Source organism: Haemorhous mexicanus, chromosome 2 (genome assembly GCF_027477595.1).
Source record: "Haemorhous mexicanus isolate bHaeMex1 chromosome 2, bHaeMex1.pri, whole genome shotgun sequence".
Classification (NCBI taxonomy): domain Eukaryota; kingdom Metazoa; phylum Chordata; class Aves; order Passeriformes; family Fringillidae; genus Haemorhous; species Haemorhous mexicanus.
Window position 1 is genome coordinate 35,382,935 of NC_082342.1, and position 14,886 is coordinate 35,397,820.

General features: G+C 41.2%; 1 protein-coding gene across 3 annotated transcripts in view; it reads right to left on the reverse strand.

The window, feature by feature from the left end:
- TENM4 (teneurin transmembrane protein 4) overlaps window positions 1-14,886 on the reverse strand; it is a 600,039-nt gene that overhangs the window by 43,004 nt on the left and 542,149 nt on the right. For all 3 annotated transcript variants that reach the window (XM_059838450.1, XM_059838449.1, XM_059838451.1), the window contains 2 exons: window positions 6,696-6,850; window positions 2,760-3,637 (listed from right to left, as the gene is read on the reverse strand). In XM_059838450.1, the coding sequence (XP_059694433.1) occupies window positions 2,760-3,637; window positions 6,696-6,850 (1,033 nt within the window). The remainder of the gene's footprint in view (window positions 1-2,759; window positions 3,638-6,695; window positions 6,851-14,886) is intronic.

The following is a 14,886-nucleotide window of genomic DNA, read 5'->3' on the forward strand; positions in this document are numbered from 1 at the left end:
TCAATTTCCACGTTTCTTCATAAACCGCATTTTTATGAGCTGACATGTTAGTCACATCAATGCTGCACAGGGAAAAAATCAGCTTCCTACTAGCCACTACAAGTAGAGTGTGATGAGTAAATGTATTCATTTAGCTTGTCCATCCAAGAAACAAGTTAGACAGATTTGCCATGGAATCATGGCAACACAGTGAGGATAACACTGAAGACTTGATGCCTTGGTACAACTCTGAGAGCTGAGGCTTAGCCTACTTACATGTGTACCCTGGCATCAGATTGTACAAGAATATATTTTGTTTAAACGAAGCCTACTTTAGCAAGCAATTGAAATATTTGACTCTTATTTCATATTCTAATTTTATCAGTCTGATTTTATATTCTTTTCCTGGTTACACATACAAAACCTAGACAGAATCAATCCCTCTAAATCATTGATCTGCCCTCCAAGTCCCTAGTGAATAGGATAGGATAGGATAAGATAAGATGGATAGGATAGGATAGGATAGGATAGGATAGGATAGGATAGGATAGGATATGAAAGGGTAAGATGGATGAAAAAGAATAGTCTCCAATTCAAGCATGGAAGATTTAGGCTGAGCATATAAAAAAGCTTTCTATTAGTAACAATAATATAGGTAAATACATTGTTATCACTAACAATATTTATAAATAACTCAGATGACTGACAGGATCCATTTTACCAAACTGTAGACATCTGCAACATAAACATCTGTATCTGAACTCATCATTCTCTACTACCTTTGCAGAGATAAACTTTCAGAATACAACTCTTCTCATCTTAAAGGAAATACCTAACATAACTCATAAGAAGCTCACCTTGAATGGGCCTGTTTCTCTCCACCTGCCTGTAAAGGGTGGCTGAAGTAACTAATTCAGATATAGACTTTTACCCTGTAGTTTTATAGAGTTGCATCAAAAACTGCCAGGAACAGTTAAACACAGGTAAGTGATCATAGGTTTGGATGAGTTATGTGTGAAGGCACAGTCACAATTCTATATTCAGTGATGCTGTGCTATCATACAGTGCTGACTTGCTCTAGTCAAGATTTTCATAGTCCAGCCACTAGAGAATACTGTCTTCCATTTAGCTCTAAAAAGCTTTCTTATGACTCTTCTGAAGTGCATTAAAGGACCAGAATGATGACTTTCACAAATGCTCTATTTTGTTGGACAGCAGAAATAATGGATCACTGTTATAAACATATCCACAGAGCAAGTTGGTTTTGAGCTTCTGTCTCATTTTATCTCCTTTATATTTTCAGTCGCACTTTAAAATAAAAGATTATGTTTGAGGTATAAATCTGACCATTATTAGCTGTAATGTTTAGTTTACTTCACTCTCTGTGGTTGCATCTGTTTTCAAGCACAGGAACTATTGGGTTCTTTGCAAAAAGAAAATACCTCCTTGATTTAGCACAATGATCCTGACAATATAGCTGGCTTTCGCTCCTGAGAAGAAAAACACCCTCTTTTTCCTCCCTAAGGCCTTCCTCAAGAAAATTCAATGTAAGAGATGGAGAGTATTAACTTGGATTCACTGAGGAATATTGCTATAGTAATTGCAAGGAGAACATTGATGAAATGCTAATAATATTTCAAAAGATTCATCACAGCGTTTCCATCAGTTCTTTTCCAGGCAAGAGCAGGAGCAGTGAGTATTAAGCAAAGAAATTTGAAACTGGGCCTGGAACATTTTAAGGAGAGAACCAAAGCAACCACATATCAACACACAGATATGTGGATTTAGCCAGCTTTCCTTTCCTGAATCCCTTTTTTTCTTAGCAACATTTTTGTTTGTCATCTTGGGAACTGTCTATTCTATCCAAATTGGATTCTTACACTGGGTCTATTATCATGGCAGCTGAACACTTCCATGTAACCATTCAAACCATGTGGGAAATGATGCACTTAAGGGAGCATTTCAAACAGGTTACACTTGTAAATAAAAATTAAACTAAGGAAGAGGGAGGGGAAAGGGCTCTCAACAGCAGGATGAATCCTTCTAGGTGCTCTTCACCCAGTTATCTGTCTTTGTCCTTTTTTGTATCAGAAATGTGTTTGCTTCACAATATTTATAAGCAGGGAATTGCCAACAGTAGTACAGAGAAGAAGTATAAATATCCAAGATACTGCCATCTCTGGGTTTTTCAATGCATCCTATCTTCTCTCTGCTTAAAAACTCTTTAGGGATAGTCTTGAACAGTTCGAAGACTACTTTTAAAACTTAGTGAGGCAAATTGCAACAGGAGGAATTGAGCAGTCCATTAATTACAGAATTGCTTCCAGAGCAAGCTCTCATTAGTCATTGTCAATTGTCACTCTACATCAGACACTTCAAACAGGCTCAACAAAGACACTGCAGCGTAGGAGGTAGGTGAAAAGCTGTGAAAAAAGAGGCTCTGATGGAACTTTCATACTTTCAAGGCTTTCAAAGCCAAGAAAAATTCTCTGACATACAACCTAAATCTCCAGTCCCGACTAAAGTTAAGGAGAGCCAGATGCCCAAATTAATTAGAAAAACTCAGCAGAAATTCTGACTCTTAACTTGGTAGAGGGAGCTTATTCAAGCTCCAATGCACCTACTGCCAGTATCTAGTGTTTGCGTGAAATCCAATACTCTCTGTTCAGGCCATTTTATTTGGACAATAATTCTGATCAGGGAATTAAAGTCTACCAACCTTGCACGGTTCAGAGAACACAAAATGAAGTCAGCAGTCCCAATATTCATAAAATACTTACTCATAAAATGTTGTCCAACCATTTTCATTGCTTTTAGTGGCAAGGAGACCAGAGTTGCCATGGTAAGTCATCATGGCCACTTCATGCCCCTGTGTTGTTACACTCTTGAGTGCACTGTTGGTACCAATTGTCACCCAATAGACTTGGCCATCAGGCACCACCAGCCAGAGGGGCATCCCTGTGGAATCTCTTCGGATGTTGACTAAGTTGCCATTATTGTCGGTGATCAGGGTTATATCTCCGTCTCCAGAATAAGTAAAATTGTAAAGATAATCTCCAGTGGTGAGACTCTGAGTGTAAAGGTGCTTCCCACTGGTGTCAAACAAGTAGAGTTCCTGATCTATGGGTGAGGATAACTCATAGAGATTTTGTGCATTGAGGAACGGTTTGTTTTTCCGAATGAAGCGGATTCGGATGTTCCCTAGGTCGGCGACGTACAGCTCCCCGTCGGCGCACACGGCGAGGGAGGATGGCGCGTTGAGCTTGGCGTCCTTGGCGTAGCCGTCGTCCCCCGAGAAGCAGTCGCAGTTGGCATCGTTCTTGCAGTCGCAGCTGCTCGGGGCGCCGGCGACCAGGGAGATCTCCCCGTTGGTGGTGACCTGCCTGATGCGGTTGATCTTCTTCTCGTCGGTCTCAGCGATGTACAGCACCCCGTTATGGGACACGGCCAGGGCGGTGGCAGACTCCAGCGTGGCATGGATTGCCACCTTGCTGAGGAGAAAGTGATCCATGCCTGGCACCTGGCAGTGCATGGGCCTCCCTGCCACAATGCGCACTTGGTGGTTCTCAGAGATCTGCAGCACAACGTTGTTGTCGAGGACGTAGAGTGAATTATCCATGGGATTCACTGCCAGATCTGTGGGCCATTCTAGACGAACCTTCATGGTAAAAGAACACAAGGGATCTTTTATAGCAAGACATTTTTCCACTGCATGATTGCTATAAATCAATCATAATGACGATGGAATCAACATGGATTAAAGGGGGAATGGGTGAAAAACCCCACAACTAATTATTACTTGATAGGTGGTCATAGAGGATATAACCTGCTGTGAGCAAGGGGGCTTAGCTCCTGGTCATGTGAAGCAGTCACAGGGGGACACCCACACTCTGCACTGGAATACTTGGGAACAGGATGATGGACAGAGGCAAACCATTCTAGGATTTTCCCTCTCCTGTGCTTTTTGAACTTATGGAAGCTGGACCTCATAGCAGAGACCTGGGACTATAAATTTTGCTGTGTGAAGTGCTATGAAATCAGACACACAGAACAGTGATTCTTTTACTAAAGGATTTTTCACACAAGTGACTGAAGTCCTCTTGGTAAATGACAAGGAGGGATAGACACAGAACTGGCAGCTGTGCCAGCATGTGTGAATACCTGTTTTAACCTACGGTTTTCTGCTTTATGCTGCAAAAATGCAGAATAGCAATTCACAGGAAACTCAAGCAATTTCAGTTCATGGAGCAGAATACTTGTGCCTTCACAGTGATTTTCACATTTTGTTTTAGCATAATGGAAAAATGGGTTCAGGAATGACGTATCCCAGTTCTACACTGATAATCCACTAAAACAGTGACTGGCAACACCACAAGTGAGTAAGCACTAGAGTGACTTCACTTCTAGCTCTGCTTCTGCAATACACTCTTTTCAAGTCAGTCTTCTCTCTTAGTTGCCAAACCTAAAAAATGCTTACCAACAGAATCCAGAATTTTTTTTGTAAAAAACTCCAAGTTGTGAATTTTTTTGATTCTTTTATTTTATTTCAGGTTTACATATTAAAAAAAAAAAAACAAAAATCAGTCTTGTGCTGACGGGAACCTCTTAGTTCCAGTACAGTTCCTTTGTTTTGAACCTTCTTTTCCTACCATCCATCGGCACTGCTGCTTCTCCTCATTTGTCTGATGTGACTAAGTTTACAGGAGTATTTTGTAATCTTATTGGAAGGAGGACTGGATGCCAGCAGACTCAGGTCCATGAAACCATCTTTCACTGTTATTTTATTTAAAACTGAGTAAGAGAGACCAGGTAAGATTCAGGAACACAGGAAATTCCTATTTTTAAGGCCTGCAGTTCAACATCTCTGCTACAGCCATGATTTATTTGATGCTTCTATATGCCTTTTCAGCATTTATTTTAAAGGATCAGATGTAAGGTATTTAGTTCATTGTGTCTTCTAACACTTGAGTGTGTGAGGCTTATTTTCATTGCTAAGCAGTTTGCTGCACTTGATCTACTCTGGTTCTCAGTTTGCAAAATCTACTTCTTTTCCTCAGCTCCTGGCCTATTTTAACCCTTCTTGTAGTAAAACATTACAGCCTGTGGTTTTCTCTTTAATAATTCATGCCTCCATCCCTTCCAGTGGTCTTTAAGCTCTGCAGTCTTCAGTTAGCATCAAGAGCTGAGTTTATTCTGAACTGACAAGGGAATTTTCAATTTCTTAAAAACCATTCCTAGTCAACAGTGGCAGCTAAATATTTCATGTCCTCATGTCCCAGGGAGCCTCAGGGACCTGGCAGAAAAGACCCTTCTATCTGCTGTAAATGATGAAAAGCTGCTTCCCAAGCTGGATTTTATTTTTTAATTAAGCTTGTATTTAGTATGCTTCTCTAGAACAGGAGTGGTTAATCTGCCAATCCCAGTACAGGTTAATCTAAAAATGGTTCCTGTCATTTAATGAAAGGAAAAAAAAGAGTCTTCAGCTGATACAAGTTCATCTCAGAAGTGTTTGAACATGACACTGGTTTACATAGGAACTATATAACCTGGAAGCAAATAATTTCTAAAGCCTGATTATATGACCGTCTTGTGCTAACTGACCCTGAAATTCACATGAAGAAGAAATTATGTCTGTAAGATGAGAAACTAACTACAAGGTGGCCTTTAACCACCAAAATTTCCTCTCTACAGAAGGCAGAAAAACTTTTAAAGTCATAATTTCAGCTTGTTCATAAATTACAGACAGTGGGAGCCAGTTGCAAGGAAGCAAGAATAATCTTTTCAAATTAGAGGGAAAAAACAAGGATAGATTCCATATGGGAGCATGGAAATTATCTAGGTAGTTACAAAAAGGAAACCCCATTGACATCTATTGTGGCTGAATAACAGTACTTAGCCCTCCAGCTACGATCTATATTTTCATAGGAGAGGACAACATTCCTGCAGTCAGGCAAACAACAAGTGGCACAAAGGTTACATGGGACACTGTCCTAAACGGGCACAGTTTGACAAGTTGGCCAGTGCCACACAAAACTGAGTGCTGGGCTGTAACAGATTTCTCTTCTGCACCATCCAGCAGTAAAGCAATCAAAATCAAAATGAGATTTCTTCTTCTTTTTTTCTCTCCACCTTGAAGCAGCAGGACTTAAAAGCCCAGCATGATGGTAGCTGCAACCAATTTGCAATCTGATGCAATTCAAGATTCTTGTTTTCCTGCTGTTGCTAATTTTGGCACCATATCCTCCAATCAGTATTTCCTATGTTAATTTGATTCAGGTCTAAAATTGTGCTGGGCCAAACTAGGATGAGGGGAAGAAAAGAAAAAAACCTGTGATTAGCTAAGATGTTATAATGGAGCATGGCATATAGTCCATGGCATATAGTGAGACATGATGGTAACAAAACCTGCCTTCCCAGGAATCTGTATCTACCTACTGACTGGAAACTCTGAAAGCAGTCAGTTCTGTGGCTGGAACACCTTTAAAAATCTCATCCCCAGAAATCTATGAGTTAGGGCAGTCAAGTGTTTCCTTCTGTCTTTACAGGGTAATTCTTTTATGATCTGGTCAATTTTATACCATAAACTATGCAGAAATGCAACTCTCCTTGAGCCCTTACCTCTTTGTCAGATCTGCTGGGGAAGCACACAGAGATGCAGATAAGGGTGAAGGAGTAGGCTTGCATTCTGTAAAAACAAAACCAAACCACTGTCTTACCTGAGAAATGTCCATAACAGAGTCACAGCTGAGAGGCCGAGCAGATGTCAAGTCATTGGAACCCAGCACAGTGGAGATGATCCCATTCTGATCAATCCTCCTGATCATGGTGCCATCCACAAAGTAAATCAGCCCAAACTTGTCCACGGTGATGCCTGGAAAGGAACAAAGAAAGACAGTCAGAAAGTGATGGCAGCCTGACACGCGGAGCAATATATTTCATGGCGCTCCAAATGGATGAGAGAAGAGTTGGGCATGTGGGAGTCCTGGTTATCAAGAGCTTTGAGCTGGCAGCATTCCATGGAAGGCACTTTTCAATGCAATTCAGAAATCCCTGCTCACTCCTGGAAAAGGGCATGGCATTCGGTGAACTGCTGAAATGAAAAGGTTTTCTAATAACTGCGTGTCTTGCATGATCAGAAACCTGGTTTTATTGCTCATGGTATGAATGGTAAGCCATGCACGTAAAAATGTTACACTGATGAATCTTTAAAAAATGGCAATAAAAAAGGCTATGAAAGGTCCATCAGGTCAATCAAATTCCAGAGGGATAAATGAGAAAGGGTTTTCCCTGGGATAATCCTACTAATATACAGTGTTTCACCTGATTCTGAACTCTGCTAGTGATCAATTTTATTGCTCAAACCTCCTTTGTAGACATACTCCTGTCAGTGGATTTGAGGTCTGCTGACAGCAGTTCCAGGCTGCTGATCTCATTTCTTGCCCTGCAGATAGTGCTCTACACTTTCTAATTAGACCTTATAACAGTCTATGAGTGTGGTCATTCTAATTTTACATATCAGAAAATTAACAGATGATGCAGTTCTCACAAGGGCACAGAGAAAGGTCATGACTGAGGCAGAAGTAAGAAGTTAGGGGCTCTATTGACTGCCTCTTTGTGCAAGTATAAATTAAAATAAGTCCACAGTCATTCACCTCATCTACCCTATAGAGGCAGAATGTCACTCAGCATAATATTTGAGTGTGTTAAAGACACTAAAAGCTTGTAAAGAAACAGAAAAAGAACACAGAGGCCTGTAACATCTTCTTCTATGCAAGTGAAAATCCTGCTTGAAATTTATGAACATTAGGATTTTTCTGTTTGGTTTCTTTTGCTTTCAGGGTTAACAATCACTTGGCAAAAAGCAGACATCTGCACTGTGCATCTAAGCAAGTATCTGAAGTTATACCAATCAGTGGAGGGAGAAATCTACTTTGAGAGTGCAATTTTTATCACTCCAAAGCCCATATCCCCAAGAGATTATACAAATCCTGCTAGAAATACCTTTTCTTCCCATTTGACTATAAAAGGAGACTACAGCAAATATCTCTAAAGAAAACATTTATATTGTAGGCAGATTAAATTACTGAGCTGAATCCTCACTAGACTGTCTCTTTGGCTGTCAGCTTGGTGACAGAAATGATGGAATTTCTGTTTCAGATAGAAAGCTTTGAGAATGTTTGAGGAGTGATCAGACCTTGTGTTCCTCCAAAATGCTGTTTTGCAGCCAGATCCCCTTATTTGAAACATCTACACCCTCAGTCTCCATCCACTGTGAGCTCTGCTGTGAAGTGCAGATGCAGCAGTTCACAGATCAAAAATTCTAGATTTTCATAGAGTACGGACTAATCCTCTGATTGCTTTGGCAACTAAAATCATGGCCTTCAGCCAGCACTGTAAGTATTGCATGGGCTGGAAGCCATGGAGGTAGGTGATATGTGGAAAAACATAGCAGATTTGATTATAAGGAAATCCACAGAAGATAATCTGGCCTAGCAGAAAAACATCAGGACTAAGTAATTGTTTGAGAGAAAGAACAAACTTCTGCATTGAGCTGAGATAAAGGAAGGGATTCAGACATGGTTGCAACCTGTTGATTCCAAGCCAATTAGGAGTCAGAAAACAGGTGTTTCAGATCACTGAGCTGAATGGGAGCTGTGTATTATTGCCAGGAGGCAAAACCAGCATTTCCATTACTTCTTCACAGCATCACCCTGTTTGAAGGGCATCACTTCGACCTGGATCGGATATTTGATCATCAGAGCTGTGTGGTTTCAGAATAGCCTCTACAGCAGTGAGGAAAAAAATTACTTACTGCTTTCAAGATGAAGTTCATTAATTTTGGAGGGGATTATATAGCAGGATTGCTGAGATAATGGATGACAGGACTGAATGACCTAAAAGATTGCTTCTAGTCCTACACTAATACCTGTGTTGAATTCATGCCAAGGACTCATCTTTGCAGGGCCACGAAACAAGAGTCTCAAAGAGGAACACAAGGTAACTGTTGAACATCAGAATTTACTGAGAATAGTGAGGCACTGACAAAAGTTTCCTGAAGAAACTGTGGCTGTCCCATCCCTGGAAGTGTTCAAGCACAGGTTGGATGGGCTTTGAGTAACCTGGTCTACTGGAAGGTGTCCCCCCTCAGGGTGGGTAGAAACTAGATGGTCTTTATGGTCCCTGCCAATCCAAACCATTCTATGATCTGATGATTGCTATGGGAGAAGCCACAGTAGTGGTGGCCATTTATTCTCACTATAAATATAAACACATCACTTGTATTTTAGTACTTTGTTAAATGCTTGCAGAAGGATCTGATGGGATAAGCATCAATATCTCACTGTCATCCATGGCTTTCAGGAAGCTATCTTCACCTGCCATGAGATCTGTCAGTACTATGCCCTCTTCAATGGATCCTTCCAGGATACTGGCACATGTCACCTGTCACTGGCATTGAGGGTCTCTGTTCCTCTTAATTATTTTGCCTACTGAGTGTCAAGCTGTTTCATGTTTGCTGGCATTTGCTTAAAAACTAGGAACACAACTGAGCTCTTTAAGCAATATGGCAGATGTGCTTTTTTTTGGTAGAGGCATGATAGAAGGCTTAGCTGATCTTAACTGGCTTTTGTCAAACACTCAAAAGAGTCTCTTACCTATTCCTTGGTTCACAACAAGTATTTTTCCAGGTGCCTGTCCATTACTCTGTGTGACAAGCCAAAAGCCAGTGAAGGGTGGCAGGCTGGATAATGCGATTTTCAATGAGGCAGAATTTTCTCCCTTAGCTAGTTCCATATGTATTGGATTGGACTTATCAGCAGCATCTGCTGGCAGTGGCTCACTGTGTGCAGTGTTGGGGTTTGATGGCTTGTCTGATTACCCAGTTACAGTAATAATAACCTGGATGCACTGTGGCCCTCGAGCCAGCTCTGATCAGCTGATAGGGCACAACTTTATTTTGCATTCCAGCTTAGACAAAGAGCTCGCAAACCCGAGTAAGTGGAAGTGGGATAGCAAAGTTACCATTTATCACCCTGTGCAATGGTATATGTATGTGCTCTTATCACTGAGCACTTCTCTGCTTATCCCTCTTTCATAGAGGCTAAGCAATCTCAATTGACTCACATTTCCTGAGATGTTCTGTAGGGCAGTAGAGTTTGCAGTCTGTTAAAGCCCCAAATTCCCCCTTGCACACATTCTTTACATGGCAGCTGCTCCAATCCCTTCCTGATTTTGCTGATTGTCTCAGAATCAAAACTAATTACGGAGAAGAGCCCTGCTATCCCACAGACAAGTGTCTTTGGATGGATGACTTCTGTGAAAAGGGAAAGAAGCATCTCACGGATGCTTTGCAGCAGATTGTAGAGGTTAGGTTGGACCTCTCTGTTTCCTTTCTGATATAGGCACAGTTCCAGCGCTGGGAGCTGGCTTCTGCACGCAGGCACAGAAATGGGTAATTCACATGTTATGTGTCTTAAGCCCAAGGCCTTGGCTTGCTTTGGCAGAAGGCTCCTCTCATGTTTCCATAGGAACATAAGGGAATTACAGCCTCTCAGCATATATAGCTCAAAGTTCAGCCTCACAGTTACTGAAAGGAAACAGCTGCTGCCACTACCCAGGTAGCGTTGCAGATCTAAACCTTAAGTTCTGAGATATGAAACACATACCCTACGCAATCATGCTGGCTCCTCTTGCACAAGCAGAGATCTCTCACAAAACAAGGGCTTGTAGCACCAAGTGCATCTCACCACTGAGCTGTGCTGATAGAAAGTTGATGCGGTGACATTTGCTTGAAATGTCAGGACCTTGTAGCATGAAGAGGTGACAGCACAACGTTATGCTGCAAATAGCTACTGGGACATGGTGAGTTTCTTTTAGAAGACAAACCACTAAAAGTGATTGCATGGTGCATATAGCTCTAGTTAGGAAAAGAAAAAGGGGAAAGCCCCTTTTAACTGAATTGGACTTTCTTGTCTGACTGGATGCTGAATGACTGAGTAATAAAATGGCAGATCAAAATCAATGTCAGTAAGTACAGAAGAATTCACAGGGGAAGGAGAAAGCCTAACTACCCATATACACTGACAATCTGAAAAAGAGCACGCAGGAAAAAGATTCTGGAATTCCTGTGAGATGTTTTCTGCTAAGATCAGTTTTGTGCTATGCAGTGGTCAAGAAGGGAACTACAACACAGCTAAGAATAAGCTAAGACACAGAAAAAACACCAACGAAACAGTGGCTTGGCCTCAAAAGGACCATTCTTTTTCATGACCTGGCTAAAGAAATTGTGAAAATTATTAGCACAGGGTGCTTGGAAGAACAAACCTAGGTGTTCAGAAAGGTTTCTTAGCCAATTGATGCTGATATATAAGCCCAGGTCTGGTGCAACTTCTTCAGAAATTCCCCTAAATGGCGATGACTAGCATCTGGAGTGTTAGCACAGGAAGACCACATTGCCCCTGTCCCTAACTGTCTCTTCTGGCCAGAGTAAGGGACGAGAAATTTTGTTCAGTCAGCCTCTGGTCTTCCCCAAAATGGTATTATTATTATCTGACCATAAAAATGTTAACAGATTGCGGAGGGTTGGTTTCCTCAATTTATCTGTCGAACTCTTCAACACTTAGAGAACAACTGAGATTTTGTTTACACATTCAGCAGGGCAGAGTGAAAGAACCAATCTGTCCCCAAATTAATTACTTCATTTCACATTGGTGTTATGGTGCTAAATGAATGAGATGTCCCCTCTCTCCCCACGTGCCTTCTGAAACCTTCTTCCTATTGTGTCAGACTTGTCACTGCAATCTCTCTTAATTGCAAGCTCCTTGGTAATTTCTCTGCCACAACATTTTCCCGAGAAGAACCAATGGTGAGTACTCAGATGAAAAGAAATGCTCTGACAAGCTGGAGTTTTAATTTTTCTTTAGATTGCTTGTAGAAGAGGATCATTATTAGCAGATGATAATTAGGAAGTGGTAACACTTTAATTTGCAAGGATATATTGAAATTCATTAGCATCTGAAAGCTTTGCTGTGCTCTGTGGCAAATGAATTGGACGGATCAGACTGGTTCCTAATAGCTATGATAAATACCCTGACCAAACCACTGCCACCCCTGTTTCATCCGTGGATCTATCTGTCCTGTGTTTCTGTAGTCTGCCTTTATTAAACAAGCCAAAGATGGGTAAAGGTTTTTTACCCCTTCTAATGTCTTTTCTAAGCTAATGGTCTAAAATGAGCTCTTCCTTCACTGGAGTGAGACAAGAACCTCTGTCCAGAGAAGGTATTTCAGAGAAATGTCAATACAAGGGATAATGGTTCTGGGCGGATTTAGATTATGTATTAGAAAGAAATCCTTTCCTGTGAGGGTGGTGAGCCACTGGCACACGTTGACCAGAGAGGCTGCGGATGCGCATCCCTGGAAGTGTTCAAGGCCAGGTTGGATGGGGCTCTGAGCAACCTGATTAGGGAAAGGTGTCCCTGGCCATGTCAGTGGGGCTGGAACTGGATGGTCTTTGAAGGTCGCTTCCAAGCCGAAGCATTCTACTCAAAGTATTCCCTCTGAACTCAAGGGAGCTGAGGTGAAGAGAACTGGAGGAAATGATCAAAAGAATGGGGAAAAGTCTGCTGCTCAGAATGTGCAGAACCATTCTGAAGTCTTTGCTGCAGAGGGGACCTCATTCCTCAGGCTATCAGATCCAGAAGACCAGAACTCCCAGAATGTGGTTCATCCCACCTTGAACATGTGCATTGTCACAGAATGAACCACCTTCAGGTTATTAGTTTCTTTCCACTGAGAAGAGACCAAAAAAAACCTACTTAGACCAGATGCTTGACTGATCCAAGGGACTAAAGGTATATGCAAAGGCATATAATGACAGCTCTTGGTTATTTCTCCAGTCTTAATTAATTGCTGGTTTTCATCTGGCAGGAAGGTATCCCTCAGTATTTTCCAGCAAACTGCAAATATCAGCTAATTAAAACTTCATGAAAGGCAAGACTTTTATTCTTTATGATTTTTGCAAAAGTGCAAAGATGTCCTTAAAATACAGAAATCCTACTTGGCATAAAGCAATTATGTTCCGAGCAAAATAAATAGCTTTAGGCTGAAAAAGTAGAGCCCTGTGAAGAGCAATGATTCTTGAAAAACTGACTTTCCAAGTCCTTCCCTGGCTAGTTGATATCTCTACAGCTACAGAATAGTCTTCTAATTTCCTTTGACCATTCACTTATGAGTGTTTATTTGCCTGCCAAGACACAGAAGCAAAGGGTCACTTGAGATTTACTGGTTACTTATACAATAAATCATTTTTATTTTGAACTATTATGAAATACATGAGGGAAGAGCATTTGCTGGATTTTTCTGCTAGGATGAACCACTGTGGAAGTATAAACAACGGTGACATTACATTGTCAGCATGAGTTTTCACTGTTCATCATTTATTGAGGGGACTGGGGAGTGAGTCACACCTGCCATAGCCATTGCCTCAGCAGAATTTGCAAAGTCAGGTTAGAATCAGATCAGGGAACACTATTTAGGAACTTTCTATTGGCAGTGCAGGCTTTCTGCATTATTATTTTCTTCTTGTGATTTTGCTTCATGTCATTTCCTCTTTCACCCTCAATTTACTTCTGTTTTGTGAAATTTTGGAGCTATGAGGAATGAATGCATGAATTTTGCTGTTATATGATTGAGATGGAAGAATGGCCTCCTGAGAGCTTCAGTTGCCAACAAGATGGATTTCAGTGCTGAAAACTTTGAACTCCAGAGCTGTTTGCTATAGCAAAGCAGAAACATAAGTCATCTAAACCTTGTAACATTCACCCATGGATGGAAATGAATAATATTCCTCTTATCTTGTACAAGGGAGAACAGAGGACCAACAAAAGTGGTGGGATATTTTTTTTGCACTGATTGAACTTCAAAGAGGTGCAGAAAACTGGATTACAGATTTCTGGATTCCCTGATCGCATGATTCATCTGCTGGACTGCCTGAATCTCTCTGCCCAAGTCACTTAATATTCCTTTTTAGTAGGCCTTCTCATTTTAGTGAGACAGATTCTACACCACAAACTGACCGACAGTAGCTGTTCCTTTACTCTATCTGTGCTTGTGGCAATACTTTAGCCCAATAAAATGGTTAACTCACGGGATTCTCGAGTGCTTGGAAACCACGCTGGACTCTTTGAATATTACAGGGGTAGAAGTCTGAGTTTTGATGCTTTTTGGCAAAAAAACCAGGTCCTCCAAAGTACAATTTTCTGCATCCTTGACAGGAAACAACTAGCTGACATAACAAAAAACCCAACCAAACAAAAACCCAACCAAACAAACTAAAAACCAAACCCAAACAATAACAAAAAACCCAAACAAACAAAAAACCCAAACAAACTGAAAACTGAAAAATCAGAGCCAGATCTGCCACAAAAGCTCATAAAATCAGGTTGGGTTTCCTGGATTCAGTAACAACAGTGTCGTCTCTATGCCATGAAAAATAACTTCCTGAGAATCACAGAATCATTGAAGGGTTTGGGTTGGAGGAGATTCAGTTCCAAACCCTTCCCATGGGCTGGGACTCCTTCCACTAGATCAGGTAGATCAAAGCCCTATCCGACCTGTCCTTGAACACTTCAAGCCACAACTTCTTTGGGAATCTCATCTGCTCTCAGTGAAATAACTTTCCATAAAATCAGAAAATGGTTTGGCTTGGAAGGGGTCTTTGAAAGTCATATAGTCCAAACCTGCTGCCATAGGCAGGAGCACTTGCTAAAGTATCTCCGGGTTTTGCTGAAGGGTTGCTTTGCAAAGAGGTTGGGATAGACCTGGCCATTGTTGTGGTGAGGAAGGAAGGAGCTACCACTCCCCAGTGCAATAAAAAAAAAAACCAACCTGCAGCACATTGATGTCAAAGCC